Here is a 14120-nt window from a genome sequence, read left to right as displayed (position 1 = left end):
CCAGGTTAAGTAACAAGTTCATTTCACTGCACTTGTGGCTCGGGTCCTACTGCACTAGTTGTTTTACAAAAAAATGATAAAAATAAAAAATCTTTTTACAAGAACATCCTCATTCCTTCACTTAAAGGCCCTCATCCAGGAATGCATCTCTAGTCACAAAACGTGTATACCGTTAAGGTTTGTGCCTATCTGTCATAGGCTCCTTCCAGTAAGTGTCTGTGATTTATGGCTCACTGGCAGAATAAGGCTCTCAACCCAAGAGCATCGTTTACTGGGAGGCACTGCAAATAACCACCCCCAAAGCAGCCCACACCCTGGCAGCTGGGTGTGCAATTAAGATTTAAGGATTTTTCAGTGCCGGAGGTAAAGCATAGGCTAAAAATACTGGAAAGCACCATTGTAGAACCACATTCAGCACAGAATGAAATTTTCATTGAGTAGTATAAGTTTTCCTTAAAAATATGGCTTTCCATATAAAAAGTTGGATCTGGAAGGTAGCAGGCAAGTGAACTGTGGGGAATTACTCGTCCTCTCCATACAGCTGCATCAAGCAAGCGCCTGGGCTGGGGGCTCCAGGGGGGACGTGTTCCTTCTAGTCCCATTTTGAACAGAATTGCCAAGCCAGAACACTTGACGCAGAGAAGGATTTCACCCACCTATGCTACTGTAGTCTTCTTTTCCTAAAGATGTTTATCAGTTGTAACCGTGCTACTGTGCTCAGCTTGGCACCAGCGTAGGCAGTGAGAACTGTAGCATGAAAAAACTCTGCTAACTTACTGCAGCTTTGCCAGCACGCTAGGTCAGCAAATATAACCAGTGGCGCTTTGTCAACACTCCAGTTCCTCCAGTTTCTTCTTCTTTGAAATTCTCAGGTCATTTTTAAAAGCAGTTTAAAAAAATAAACCTCACGCTGTACGATGACAAAAATCTAAAAAGAAGCACATATAAAATGAGACCAATTTTTTTTTTAACCTCCTCCTGTTCTCTTTTACCACTATTCACAGTCGTTCAGTCAGTTTTCAGTCTCTGCAATGATTCATATATCCAAGCTGATTCAAGTTAGTTTTCAGGATAAAATTCCCTTCAACCTCTGCGTCAAACACATGATTAAGTCCGGGTACTATGTTCCTTTAATCCTCTCATTTTGATTTATTTGTTGACAGTAGCATAAACAAATCTATGTAGGAAACTTTCTCCTTCATATACCCTTGCTTCTGATTACTCACAGTTCAGTTGCACTATAGATGGTCAGAGAATATTTTCTCCATATTAATTAACTATTTTTCCTAAGGAAGAAAATTGACAAAATGACTGCTCTTCTATGTCTGCGCATGCATACGGGAGGTTAATTCAATAACTGCAAAAAAGTAACAATGATATTATTTTATAATTGCAAATTTATGTTCCTAAAGCCATAAAATTCTGTGGTTTTTGCAAGGCAATGCCATTTCATAACACAGAAGTCCAGTTGCACAGATATAGCCTTATAGTAAAAAATAGAAATTTAAGATAATTAACAACACAATATCTTAAATTTCAGTCATATTTCTTTAATTTTTTGGCCTGTTGTCCCAAAAGGGAAAATATTTTTTTTAAAAGAGTTCTCACAGCAAAAAGTCTGAAAACTGAAAATTTGCAGTTTTCTGTTTCTCTTGCCTTTGTCTCTTAAAAGCTTAAAACCATTTTTATCCATGCAAGACATTGCCACAGCCCCGCAAAGGGTGCCTTTCCCAACAGTCAGGACTTTCTAGATGCCGCAGTAGTCATGGCCAGCCCCGGCCGGGGGGCCGCGGTAGCTGCCTGCCCCCGGGCAGCGGCCCGGGGAGGAGGTTTCTCACTGCGCGCCGGCTCCGCGGCCCCCAGCCAGCCCAGCTCGGCGCTGGGCCCCCGGAGCGCGCGAGCAGCGGCCGTGGCCACGCAGCGGGTGCCGAGCGGGCGCTGGCGGGTGCTGCCAGCACCCTGCCGCCCATCCGCTCCCAGCCCACCCCGGCCCCGCCGCCGAGCCGTGGCGCGTGGGCTACGCGACAGCGAGCTGGCTCGCTCTTAATTCTCAGCTCCTCCACTGACCCAAAGCATTAGTTAAACAACTCTTTGCCTCTTCCTGCTATTCTTCCCATCCAGCTCCAATCTGTTTAGGAAATGAGCCTTGTTTCACACATCTGGACAGCAAGCCTGTGTGATGCAGCAGACCTTTCTCAGTAGCAAATCCTAGAAGTTGCTGCCACGTAAGTGATAATCACATGAACATCTGTCAAACCGGGAACACGGTAGTTACCTTACGGTATCAATTTGTCTGTGACTGAGACTTGCTACAGTAGTCGTTAACGCTTCAGGCACTCTTGATCTACATGCTTGGTATTTAAGGAAATATAAAATCCAGTATTTATGTTAGTGTTTGTAGATACGCCAAGTACCTACAAGTCCAAGTTCTCTTTTGAACGTATTTACTTTGTGACACTCACTAAATGCACTGTTTTCTGGGAATTATATAATTCATGGCAGGTACGTGTGGCAGCAGTGATGTCATAAGTGTCTTTTACGGTAAAATGCAGCACTGGTTACTTTTAGTCCCATGTTACGGTTGCGAGTCTCCATTCCTGACCAGCAGGGAAAAAAAAGGAATTTTTGACCTGACAAAGCTGAAGTTGGGTAGCAACTCGTGGCTGAGGTCAGCTCTTTGGGAGCAGTTATCTCAAGGCTTTAATGTTCTCTCCAGTAATTGATCTGAGGACTGTGGAGCAAGCAGGACATATGTCAGATTGTTTTCCTTCCTTCATGCATTTTGGCAAAGTCTTCCCTGTGGAGGAAATTAATAAATTGCGGGATGCCATTTCCTTCTTTATCCAAACGAACAAGAAAAAAAACCGCTGGGTTTTTTCAGTCTTTTTTAGCATTTTTTGGTAATCTTTCTCTAATAAAGGAAAGGTACTTTGTCAGAGAAATAAAAGCTGAGATATTTCCTGATTTGTGTATGATCAACAGGAATGCACAATCAGCTGAATGTGTGTTACAGTTATGGGTATGCACATGCATTCTCATACAGAGACATATACACTGGATGGTCATGAATATATCTATATATTAAGTAAGTCTGAAATTTAGAAAGCTGAAGGGAGATTATTTGTACGGGAGGTAAGAACACTGCAGAGGATATCCATGCTTATACTTCAAGATGCAAGCAAAACATCATGTCTGTTCCTGTTAACATATTATTGAAAGACACACAGACATGTTGCAAAGAAGAAAATATTCTGCCTTTCAAAGACGTCAACAGAGTGGTTCTGTTTGGTCAGAAGGGTCGGTCACGCTGAAGGCGTGGAGGCAGGCGAGTTCCTTTTCGTCTCTTGTGGTCTGTCTTCTGCTCCAAACCTACTGGAAGGAAGTTTTAGCCTCGATTTAAAATATTGTTATATTTAATCTACTCCCTGACACAGCCTTAATGCTGGCAGCACTGAGTCTCCGCACGCTGACTCTTAACACTGAATTAGCTACTACAGGATTTTCAAGCTATGCTCTTGTGACTGGTGACTCAGAAGTCTTCTCAGGGAGGCTAAAGATTAAAATACTTTTTTCAATCTAAACAGCGGTGAGCAAGGAGCCGTGAAGGAAGGTACGCTGGGGAAGGAGCTAGCGCTGTATCTCAGCCCTCAGAAAGCAAACACAACAACTGCGCAGCGTTGTCAAAGCAGCTGGTTTGGTGGACACTGTTACCGCTAAAATGGTGCTGTTAAAGTACTGCAGTGCTAACGAGAGAGCTGCTAGGCCTAGGGATTTTGTCAGCATCGTCTGGCTCGTGCTCGCGGCTAGGGAGCTCCGAGGCCGGACTGGCGCAGTGCCGTGCGCGGCGTGTGTCACCAGCGCACCGGCATGCCGCGCTCTGGCGCGCGCGCGCGGGCTGGCTGGCTCGGCTGCTTTTCATCTTCTGCCCCTTCCTAACCTGAAATGCTGTTACTGCGCATTTCAGATAGTTGTCTGAACACCTCAGAGAGGCATCTGAGGTATTACCGAAACACCACTGTGTTTCGGTACACCACTTTGCGGCAGCGCGTGAAGCGTGCGCTTCTTTTTAAAACAAACGTCTAAATGACTTTGAGTTGAAAACTGACATTTGTAAGGAAACGGATTTGCAATGTGATTGAATTGCTTTATGTAATTAAAAAACAAAACACAACACAACAAAACACTACTGTTATGTGCCATAAATGACTCCTTTGTCTTCTACAGAATTTAATTTGTGTACATGCCTTGCAGCCGTACTGAGAGAGCAGAATAAATGTAACTTCTCTTTGGGTCTATGTGAAAAAAGAGGCAGGAAAGGGAGAATGTGAGTAGCCAGAGGGCTTTGAGGAGCAAGGGACGAGTGCTGAGATAAAAAGCAGCCCAAGGGAAGATTACAAGTTCTCAGAAAAACAGATCAATAATAATTTTTAACTATGCAGCTGCCAATACAGCTACTTGCCTTTTGAAAACATTTTTCCCCACTACTTCACTATTCCCAGTAGATCGGGAACACATTCAGCAACAAATAAATCACCTTTACTTTTCAGTATTTTAGTATTTCAATATACTGAATACTGAAAGACGGTATTTCAATGAAAAGTCCAGCTCCTTGGGAGACTGCTGCATTTTTCAGTGTAGGACTGCTAGAGCCACCAGCTTACCTTTCCCTCCTGTTGCTTGTTCAGTAGGATGCAAGGATCTAAGACTGCTCAAATTTACAAGCAGCTCAAGCAACTTTCGACTGATTATGTCTCCTCCCTTTTCCTTTTCACCTCCCTTGACCTTTCACCTTTTGGTTCCCTTGGGAAAACCATGACAAATTTCCACCTGGAAATCTCAGTCTCACTGTTAGGTAGTCTCTTTTTCTGTTGTTGACGCCTTCCCTCTCCACCCTCTTGCCTCTTTACCACATTGAGTCGTTTGACAAGGTCACACAATCTCTCTTTGTTTCTATATTTATATCGGGGAAGCTCCCTCTAGTAGCATGATGGCATTTCAGACAGTACATCTTAACAAGAACAGTAGATAAGAAAGTTCTCGGTACAGAGACCTGCCCTGATAAAATAAAACATATTTAAAAAATGAAAACAGCCAGAGTGTTCATACCAAATAAGCATCAGATAGCTACCTGAGGATTTCTGACGGCAGAATAAATACTATTTGTTGTCATTACAGAACAAAAGCTGTCCTAGACAGTGCTCTGTACATTAGCTTGCCAGCTTATTGAAACGGAAAGACATAGTGGCTTTGATGTATATTTTATACTCAGAACTGCAGTGCAGTAGCGAAGGATAGCACCAAAAACAAGACATAAAGGGCAAATACAACGAATGAGAGATGACTGAGTCAAAGGAGGTCAGTAAACATTAACTGGAAGAAACAAACTCAAGGGCCAGTGAAAGTGGACCTGTCTAGCTGAATACATCATCTACAACACGTAGAGAAGAGAAGCAAAAGGTAGGGATACAGAAATATGAAACACGAGGGCTGATATCAGATACAAGGAATATGGCGATCAAGAGTATCAAAAGAAAGTCAACAAGGAAGGCCTGAAAAAGAAGGAAGTGCAGGAAAGCAAATATGAAAATAAAAAATGATGGACAACAAAAATGCATATTAAATATTTGAAGGCAAGCACAAAAAATACTAATGGAAACCTGTCTGGAAAAGGAGAAAAGTATGAGCACCAGTGGGAGAAATGGAGACAGAATGGTAACAGCAATGATAGTGACAGAAAGATGAAAAACTAAAATAATCAATGGCTTTTCTGGGCTCAATCCAGAATGTTGACCGCTCTGTGCAAGAACCAGTGTTTGCTTAGGAAATGATAATGCTAACGGTGTGACCCTGACCCAAGGGAGATTGGTATCAATGTGAATTACAGCTACACAAAGGCTCTGGGGGAGTGTGGGGCTTTAAACTTCAGTTCTTTCTACTCTTAGTTACGTTTGCATTCCGCATATTATCTTATCTGGAAAAAATGAAATTACTTTCAGGTCAAGCGTCCAGATATGGTTTTGGCTTGAAAATATTACAAATCATCTGATAAAGCAGCCATACGAAAATTAGACGCTAGCTACAGGAAACGTTAGCTTATGAGTCCATCACCTCCAATCCACTCCTCTTTCTGTGAAACTGTACCTCCTTCACCCGCAAATTTTGAGCTTGTACTTATTTCCATGGCATCCCAGAATTTGTAAGTGTAAGTGGTGACTGTGTGAGCAGTCTGGGTATCCCAATTTCATGTAGTTTCACATAGTTTCTTTTCATGGAAAACTCTTAGAGGATTTTTACAAGTTGGTTTTGAAAAATCTTGTCTTTCCTAGGCTTTTTCAGAAGACCATTGGGAAACGTCGTTAATCAGACTGTAAGATATAACTTACAGTCGTCTGGGGCTGCTTCAAGCTACCTCCATGACAGCGGTTGTCTAGGGGCTTCCCTGCCACCTATGACACCATAAGGCATGGGGTCTTCCCAGCCATATTTTAGCTGGGGTCTAACCCACCTCTAATCCTTCTGTGTATGTAATCTATAACCTGTAATCCTAAAACCAATAACCCATCTGTCAAGGGATTTAATGCTGAGTGATGGAGTCAGCTGTGCAAGCTTGGCTTCTTTCTCACAGACCTTTCTCAGAGAGTCTCTTGCCACGGAGACCCGTGGGGCAGGCTCCCTTTATCACCTACTTGCTGTGGGCACAGCATGAAGGGGCTGGAGCTGATCCATGAGGGTTTTCTTCATATCCTTCCTGCACTTTTTTTTTTTTTTTGGGGGGGGGCTATTAAAATGCCACCCTCATCTAGTGATGCATAGCACCCCAGGATCAAAGATAACATTTATTCACTTTCCTTCCCCATTTTGCCTTTCTGGCACAAGGAAAAAGTTTTTATTTTGAAACATTATGTTTTAAAATGAATCTGTTTTTCATTATTACTTATCTGTGTTCTCAGAGAAACTGATCTCCGAATGTAGCACAGGTAGAAAATCCATTAAAATCCCTTCCCTACTTGTCCTTTTATCCTTGACTGGGGAGATTCGTTTGAAAATAGCTTAATGACTCTTATCCACAAAATATCCTTATCTAACCATATATGAATCAATTCAGATGAAGCCATATTTCTCTTAGCAACCGAAGAATCAGTCTTAGCAACAAGACAGCTGGAGAATTTTGTTTTCATACAGTTATTTGCGGACAGTACGTTCTGCTTTTTGCTTTCCCATGGCATTGCTGTTTCCATGTGGACTTAGTCTTGTGTAAGAAAGGGACTGATTCAGTCACTTGCTCATAGCAAAGACATCACTTGCTGGGCAGAGCACAATCACTCTACCTTTGATAATACTGCCTTTACAAAATAGTGCAAGAGAACTGACTGCTGGAAAACTCAAAATTCAAATTTCTTCCAGAATAGAATTACTGCAAAGAAACGTGTGAGGAAGCTGATGGCTTCCAAAACCTTGTCCTCCCCAGGAGAAACCATAATGGAGAATGATATCAAAGCATTAGCTCTAAAGGCTCACATCTCGGTAGTCTCTCTTAGTGCCTGTTTGTGTTGAAAAAAGTTAGGAAGGTTGGACAGAAGGTATTACAGGTAGTTCTGTCCTCTGTTTTCTTAGCAAGAATAATTGTAGGGACAAATATTATAGTGAGGAAACTGGAAACATGAGAGCAGTTGCCATTGTGAGCATTACTTGGGCTGATGTCTTTCCAGGACTGCTAGGAAAGTTCTCAGTCTGAGAAGTGTCACTTATCCTTGCATATGGCACTGTACAAAATAATGGAGACAACGTTGAGAAATTGCAGGAGATTGAGAACAGTAGAAGATTTGAAATTTTCTAAGTAAAGCCTGAAGAGGCAATGCCAGGATGGCACTTGTGAGCAGGCTAATGTTATAGTAGCTTCTATGTCTCAGTCCCACATCTGTGTACGGAAAAATGTTACCATGTGTATTTTGATCCTACTGAAAAATTCAAAGCACAGGTAGAAATAGTAAATGCACTCACACTGTCACCCATGGTCCTTCTCTGTCTCCTCCTGCAGGGGCTGTAGGCATACTGCATGCTGGCTTGATTCCCTCGCTTGTATTCAAACTGAAGACCGAGTTGGATGAAATCCAGGAGCTAATCCTAGACACGCTCGCCAACTGCGTGTGTGCAGATGCTTCTGAAGCTCTAGCAAGTGGTGCCGTTACCATCCTGAAGCAAAAGCTTATGCATTCATCAGTGGCCATCAGAAGCAAAGCAGCTTGGGTCCTGTTAGGAATCAGGTAAAGGAAAAGAAAACTGTGTATAATACAAAACCCTGAGAAAATACCCATCTCATAACTGAATCACATTCATTAGTAAACAGCTGTGTTCCACTATACATTGAACCTGTCACATTTCACACGTAAAGTAATGTCAAGCTAACTGCACACACAGATAGAAAATTCTAAAATCATAACTGCTTTAAATCACTCAGGAAAACAGATGCCGATGAGGAGCAATATTCCCTCTCCTCCAATTTGTCTTCTATATTAGTAGTGAAATCAGGGCTCTTCCTGGCATACTACTGCTAGAAAAAAAAAAATTCGAGTGTGCAACCAGGATTCTGACCGCTTACAGGAAAAAAGACGCTCTCTTTATTTTTTTCACAACAGTTCTCTCTCAAAAAAATTATAAGGGTCTAGGTAAATTTTCAATGTGATTGAAAAAAGAAATAGTTTTCTGAGATAGGCTGCTACATGTGGAGTGATGGATTAGAAAGAGCAGTCTTGGTATTTAGTTTGTATATCAAACACTAGATGAAAGGAACCGCTTGAGTCAACTGCATCCCGCAATCGCAGATCAAATTGCTCAACAGATGTCTAGTTTAAAAGGATCTACAGATCATCCATCTAGCTTACATACCGATTGTCATAAAACACTTCTTATTGTCCTATAACAAGACGAGGTCTTATAGCAAAAGAAACTATAGATATAATGAGTTGTAGAAAGACAGTAGGAATGGACCTAGAATAAGGGTATCACTCTCTAGGTCCTTGCAATAGTTGGGCCATGTTAAATATTCCCCACATTAGAGAGGCTGGAAAGAAAGAGCTGAAACTTACCCAGGAAAAGAATTCCCTGCAGACCCCAAATTTAGTAGTTGGTTTATATCTGTATCTATCTGGTTCCACAGACAGGTGTGTAACTTCATGGCCATTAGGACCACCAGCACACTTCCAACTGCATCCTGTCCTTGGTCCTTGCCCATCTCCAGTGCATGATAGAAAGTAAAAAAAAAAAAAATCCAACCACCACCTAAAAAGAATTTCATAAAAAAGTGTTAAACCCACACACAGGTTAGTGTGCTAGCATCAATATTGTGTCTGCAAGCAGATTTAATACACATCAGTGAAAAGCAAATGTCCTCTTTCTTTTGTTTGTGACTGGGCAATGGTGCTTACCGTCTCTCTAACGTTCAGGACATTTTGACTCAAAAGAGAACAGAGAGGAGGCCTATGTCAGCAATCTTGTCATGAAATGAAGGACGGCCACAGGGGGCTGGGCACGGGGAGCAGCTCTGGTTGCAAGGTTAGCAAACGTAGTTCAAAAAAGCAACTTAACCATCTCTTCTGCGCAGTACCCATCCAGAGGGAAAAAACACGGTATGTGAAGAAGACGTTATTCCTGCGCTGGTGAACCTGTTAGAAGATCCAGAGCCTGAAGTCCAAGCCAGTGCAGCAGGAGCACTGATGCTTGCTACCGTTATACCTCAGGGTGAGAGAAAGAGGCAGTCCTGCTAAGGATCCTCTCTGGAATCCCATTCTAAGGCAACCTAATAACAAAACATGTGCCTTCAGGTTCCAATGGTGTTAAAGCTGTTGAAGAAGTTATAAGACTGGGACACTTCCTTAGATCTGTCTTCAGCAACTTCGTTCACCCCATACTGTCTAGAGACTACAATGCATTTCACATTTCATTCACTTGAAGTAGGTCAAGAAGATAAACCTCTACGACATGTGAGCCATTTGCCTCCATAGAGCTGCTCCAGAGGAGAAAAATTTTCTCTTCAAGTCAGGGCTTCATGCAGAGCCACATACCTGGGGCCACTCTGAATCACCAGTCCTCAGAGGAACACTACTTCCTGGAAACTTTTTTCAGTGGTTAGAGGGAGTTTCCTTCCCACAGCTAGGAAAAGAATTAGTATTAATAATGGCTGTAGTTCTCCCAAGTCAGTTACATGACACTGAAAATACTAACTGGTAAATTTTCAGTGTGATGAATGAGTAATTAGACATAAAAGACTCTTAATAACAGCAATTGTGTTCCAGTCCTCCTCTGCAACTATCCCCCTAGCTTCAAAAGACGACACAGGAGTGGATCTAAGCGTCTAAAGTGTCTTTAAAAAGAAAAGAATGGAGGATGTTCTTAAGGGCATCTAACCCCCTCAAAATTTATCCTATCGTTTGGTGTCTCATACATTCTTTGAAAATGTTTTGCAAATGACTTGATAATGTGGAAGGCAAATGAAGTTAATTAAGAAAGATTTTTTTTTTTCTAAAAAATAAGCAGTTGGCGATTACCTCTCGTCTTCAGTGGAAAAAGCACATCCTACCTCTCTGCACTCCACACTCTGGGGTGTTCAGAGCTACATCCTACCTCTCTGCACTCCACACTCTGGGGTGTTCAGAGCTGTAGCTGGGCAGGAAATCAAAAGTGGCGATTCAAAATTTTGTTTCATTATGTGCAATAACACATTGTAAAGCCAGTGTATCTTTCCACAGGGAAATTCTCAGCTCTAGGTGCTGAAGCCATTCCACCTTTGCTGAAGTTGGTTGCTGAGGAAACCAGCAAAGCCCGCCTGAGCGCGATCAAAGCCCTCACCATGCTGGCTGAGTTACCCGAGGGCCGCAAGACACTCCTCGCTCATACAGATACGTTTCAGCAGTGTCTGAACGACCCCTGTGAGGCAGTGAAAAGAGCTGCCGAAATTGCCATCCGTGTCATCAAGTGGAAACCTTTCTGAAGACATGATGTTTCACAGAGATCTATTGCCCTCTGTTGATATCTTGCTGTAAGAGATGCACTATTATATGAGATCTTCAAAAACAAAACTCTTCCTCAGTTACTCTTCCTCAGCTCCTCCTGATATGTCATTTATCAACAGTTTTATATCTACGACAGGCCACAAGTAGAACAATGTGGGGAAGAAAGTTAGGGAATCTACAGTTCTCCACTAGAAATTATATCCTGAGATATCCAGATCTTCCTGTGATACAAGAAAGCGATCCTTTTTGTTTTCTGCATAATGGTCTCTCCCTTTTTTTTCATTATTTTAGCCTATCAAACATTAATCAATAACTAATTATATGAAAAAAGAAAGGTTCATAATTAACTTCTCCAGCAGTCTTGTCTATGCTAGGAAATTGATCTAGCTACCAGCAGGAATTTGTAGGAGTTTTGCTGCAAACAGGTGTTGAACATGGGATTAAAAACCATTTTCAGCATCCTCACAGGAAGAGCAATGGAATGGCAGTGTCACAGAAGGCCTCTCTCTAGAGAAGTATAAGGCCTTTCCAGCCCAAACTATAACCAAATACTTCTCAGTACAGTTCTACCAAATTCTGTTGCTGACAACACTTGCCAGCAGCAACTCATTTTTCCTAGTACAGGCTGAGTTTAAAGGCAGGACTGTGATATGCATGCAGGATGGGGAAAGAGCAAAATCAAGCTAACACATCAGAATATGAAAGTTGCACTGAGTCAGTAGTTTTCTTTCGATCTGTGGTGCCATATGTGTGCATCAGAAGACAGTGTAAAACTCCTTTTAGAGATGAATATATTATAGTTTGCCCTGAGGAAAATAGTTGCCTAGTCTCTGACCATCAGTGGTAAGCGCTTGCTTTTAAGGTGAGAGTTTATGTTCTTTCTGTACCTCGAATTCAGTTTTTGTGCATTTTGCCTAAAAAATGGCTTCCTGAATGCTAATAAATGCTTTTCTTTAATGTCTTCTGGAGGCAAATTCTACAGGTTAGCTTTGCTGCTTTTTTGGTATCTTTTTAATAGCTAAAATCGGTAGTGGATCTAATGCTTTTTACCTGGTGGGAGTCCCGCTGGTGAAGGCGACGGCACAGGTACAGCGCTTCCTATTGCAGTGTGTGCTTCCAGCGTATACATCCAGGTCTGGCACGCTGTGGTGCCAGGCACATGCACCCTCCACGTTTGGTGCTGGAGGGAAAGACGACTCAGAGAGGGTTATAAAATTCTGGTGGAAATGGACCCAACTGCCCCAGGCTGAGAGCTGCACCAGCTTAACCCTCTCTCTGTGCAGAATAGCAAGGAGCAGGGCAAGCTGACCCTAATACTAGGGTCCAACATGGATTGGACTAGACGATCTCCAGAGGTCCCTTCTAGCCTCAACTATTCTGTGATTAATGGTTGTCTAAATAGAGAGATGAGGCGGTAACCAAAGCAACTCTACTTCGGAAAAATATATATATTTTTTCCCCATTTTCCTAACCCAACATTTTTTAAAAAAAAACATCTTACTTCATAGAATCAAGGATAACATGAAATGTTCAAGCTGTCTGAAGAGGCAAGCTTGTCCAACAAGACGTAAACTGTCTGAAGGAAATCAGGCAGTTCCTGTGTTCAGAGCTGAGGGGCAGCTGAAATGGAGAGGAGCCCTGTATCATTTTACTGACTGCATGGTCAAGGAAGGTCACCCCAATAGGTTGCAAATTTCTCTGTCTGTAGTTGCTAGTGTGTCATTTAGGAGGCGTCAAACAGAAGAACACCTTAGAGAAGAAATGAAGCAGCAGCACAAATCCTGACCATTATGAGTGCCCAAGGAGGCACTGTGCCTCCTGTGCACTGTGCAGCTGGCTCAGCTTGACAGGGAGTCCCATTTGTGTCCACTCAGGTGAAACACGGTGGGATTTTTTGCTATTAGTTAGGCAGTTGTAGCTAAACAAAACTTCATCATGCGTATAAGTTTGTCAGTGCTGCTTTTCCACTGCACAAACCCAGTGCTGCTCTGCAAACTGTGGTACCTTTATGCCAAGGGTGACCCTATTCTAGGCGCTGCAGGTGTGATTAAGGTTAAAGGGTTTCTCTTCCATAACCGAGCCAAAGGGACAATTTCTTCTTCTATGAAGACGTGATTTAAAAATACTGAGTCAGGTGGATTCATTCCCTCTGGGCAGCATGCTGGAAGAGCTCTGCCTTTCAAACACACTCTGCATACTTAAGGCACTCATCTATAAAAAATATCGATGCCTGAGTGCATCCAGTTCAATAAGAGAGAGCCACGCAGCCTAATAACACAGTAAATGTGCAGGAAAGGACTAAGAAACAAGAGAGATTGGTGGTTTTGTCTACACTTACAAAAGCGCTGCAAGAAAATGCAGGAGCAATGATCTTTTTAGCTCAGTTCCAGACATTTGTCACAGCCTTCCCCCAACAATTCAGGAAGCACACTTAGCAAAGTTAGCAAAATAACTAGCTTGTTCAGATACAGGAATAAGACCCTCTAGACTGAACTGCTCTGATGAGGAGATTTAGCTGACTCAGACCTTAAATATTGCATTCTGGGGGGAGATTTAGCTGACTCAGACCTTAAATATTGCATTCTGGGCATCTAGTTGGTCACTGTTGGTTTAAAGACGATATAAACTGTATCCAAATAACGCTCTAACATGGTATTGATAGTTTTGTCTTATGCGCACACACAGTACAAGCCTGGAACTACGCCTTAACTGAACGCTTCGAAATACGGATGCTGGTGGCACCCCTTTCATATCCCAGCCTTCAGTTCCACAATTCTTTTGGTGCTATTACATCTAACAGCATCAAACAGATAGTTCAACCACAACAGTAATATCTTTCGAGTATACTGACCATGTACTTGCCTACATAAACACTCACAGAAACTCAAAGTCTGCATATAGAACAGCTGTGAACTTATTAGTTGAACTTATTATTATTATTTGAACTTACTTATTATATGAGCTTACTAGATCTTTTTTTGACTTAAAAGGCTATGTTTGCTGAAAAAAAGGCCACAAATATTGTAATTTAAATTCACTTGCTTAGGCCTGGAGCAGCTTGCCTCAATCTATTGGAGGGACTGCAGGTGATGAACATTTGCAGGAGCAGAG

General features: G+C 42.2%; 1 protein-coding gene across 2 annotated transcripts in view; it reads left to right on the top strand.

The window, feature by feature from the left end:
• Positions 1 to 11977, top strand: part of RSPH14 (radial spoke head 14 homolog) — a 109773-nt gene extending 97796 nt beyond the window's left edge. For both annotated transcript variants that reach the window (XM_068911072.1, XM_009687423.2), the window contains 3 exons: positions 8039 to 8264; positions 9602 to 9738; positions 10746 to 11977. In XM_068911072.1, the coding sequence (XP_068767173.1) occupies positions 8039 to 8264; positions 9602 to 9738; positions 10746 to 10987 (605 nt within the window). In that variant the 3' untranslated portion in view covers positions 10988 to 11977. The remainder of the gene's footprint in view (positions 1 to 8038; positions 8265 to 9601; positions 9739 to 10745) is intronic.
• The last annotated feature ends 2143 nt before the right edge of the window (positions 11978 to 14120 follow it).

Source organism: Struthio camelus, chromosome 17 (assembly GCF_040807025.1).
Source record: "Struthio camelus isolate bStrCam1 chromosome 17, bStrCam1.hap1, whole genome shotgun sequence".
NCBI lineage: Eukaryota > Metazoa > Chordata > Aves > Struthioniformes > Struthionidae > Struthio > Struthio camelus.
This window is presented reverse-complemented; position numbering and strand designations above follow the sequence as displayed.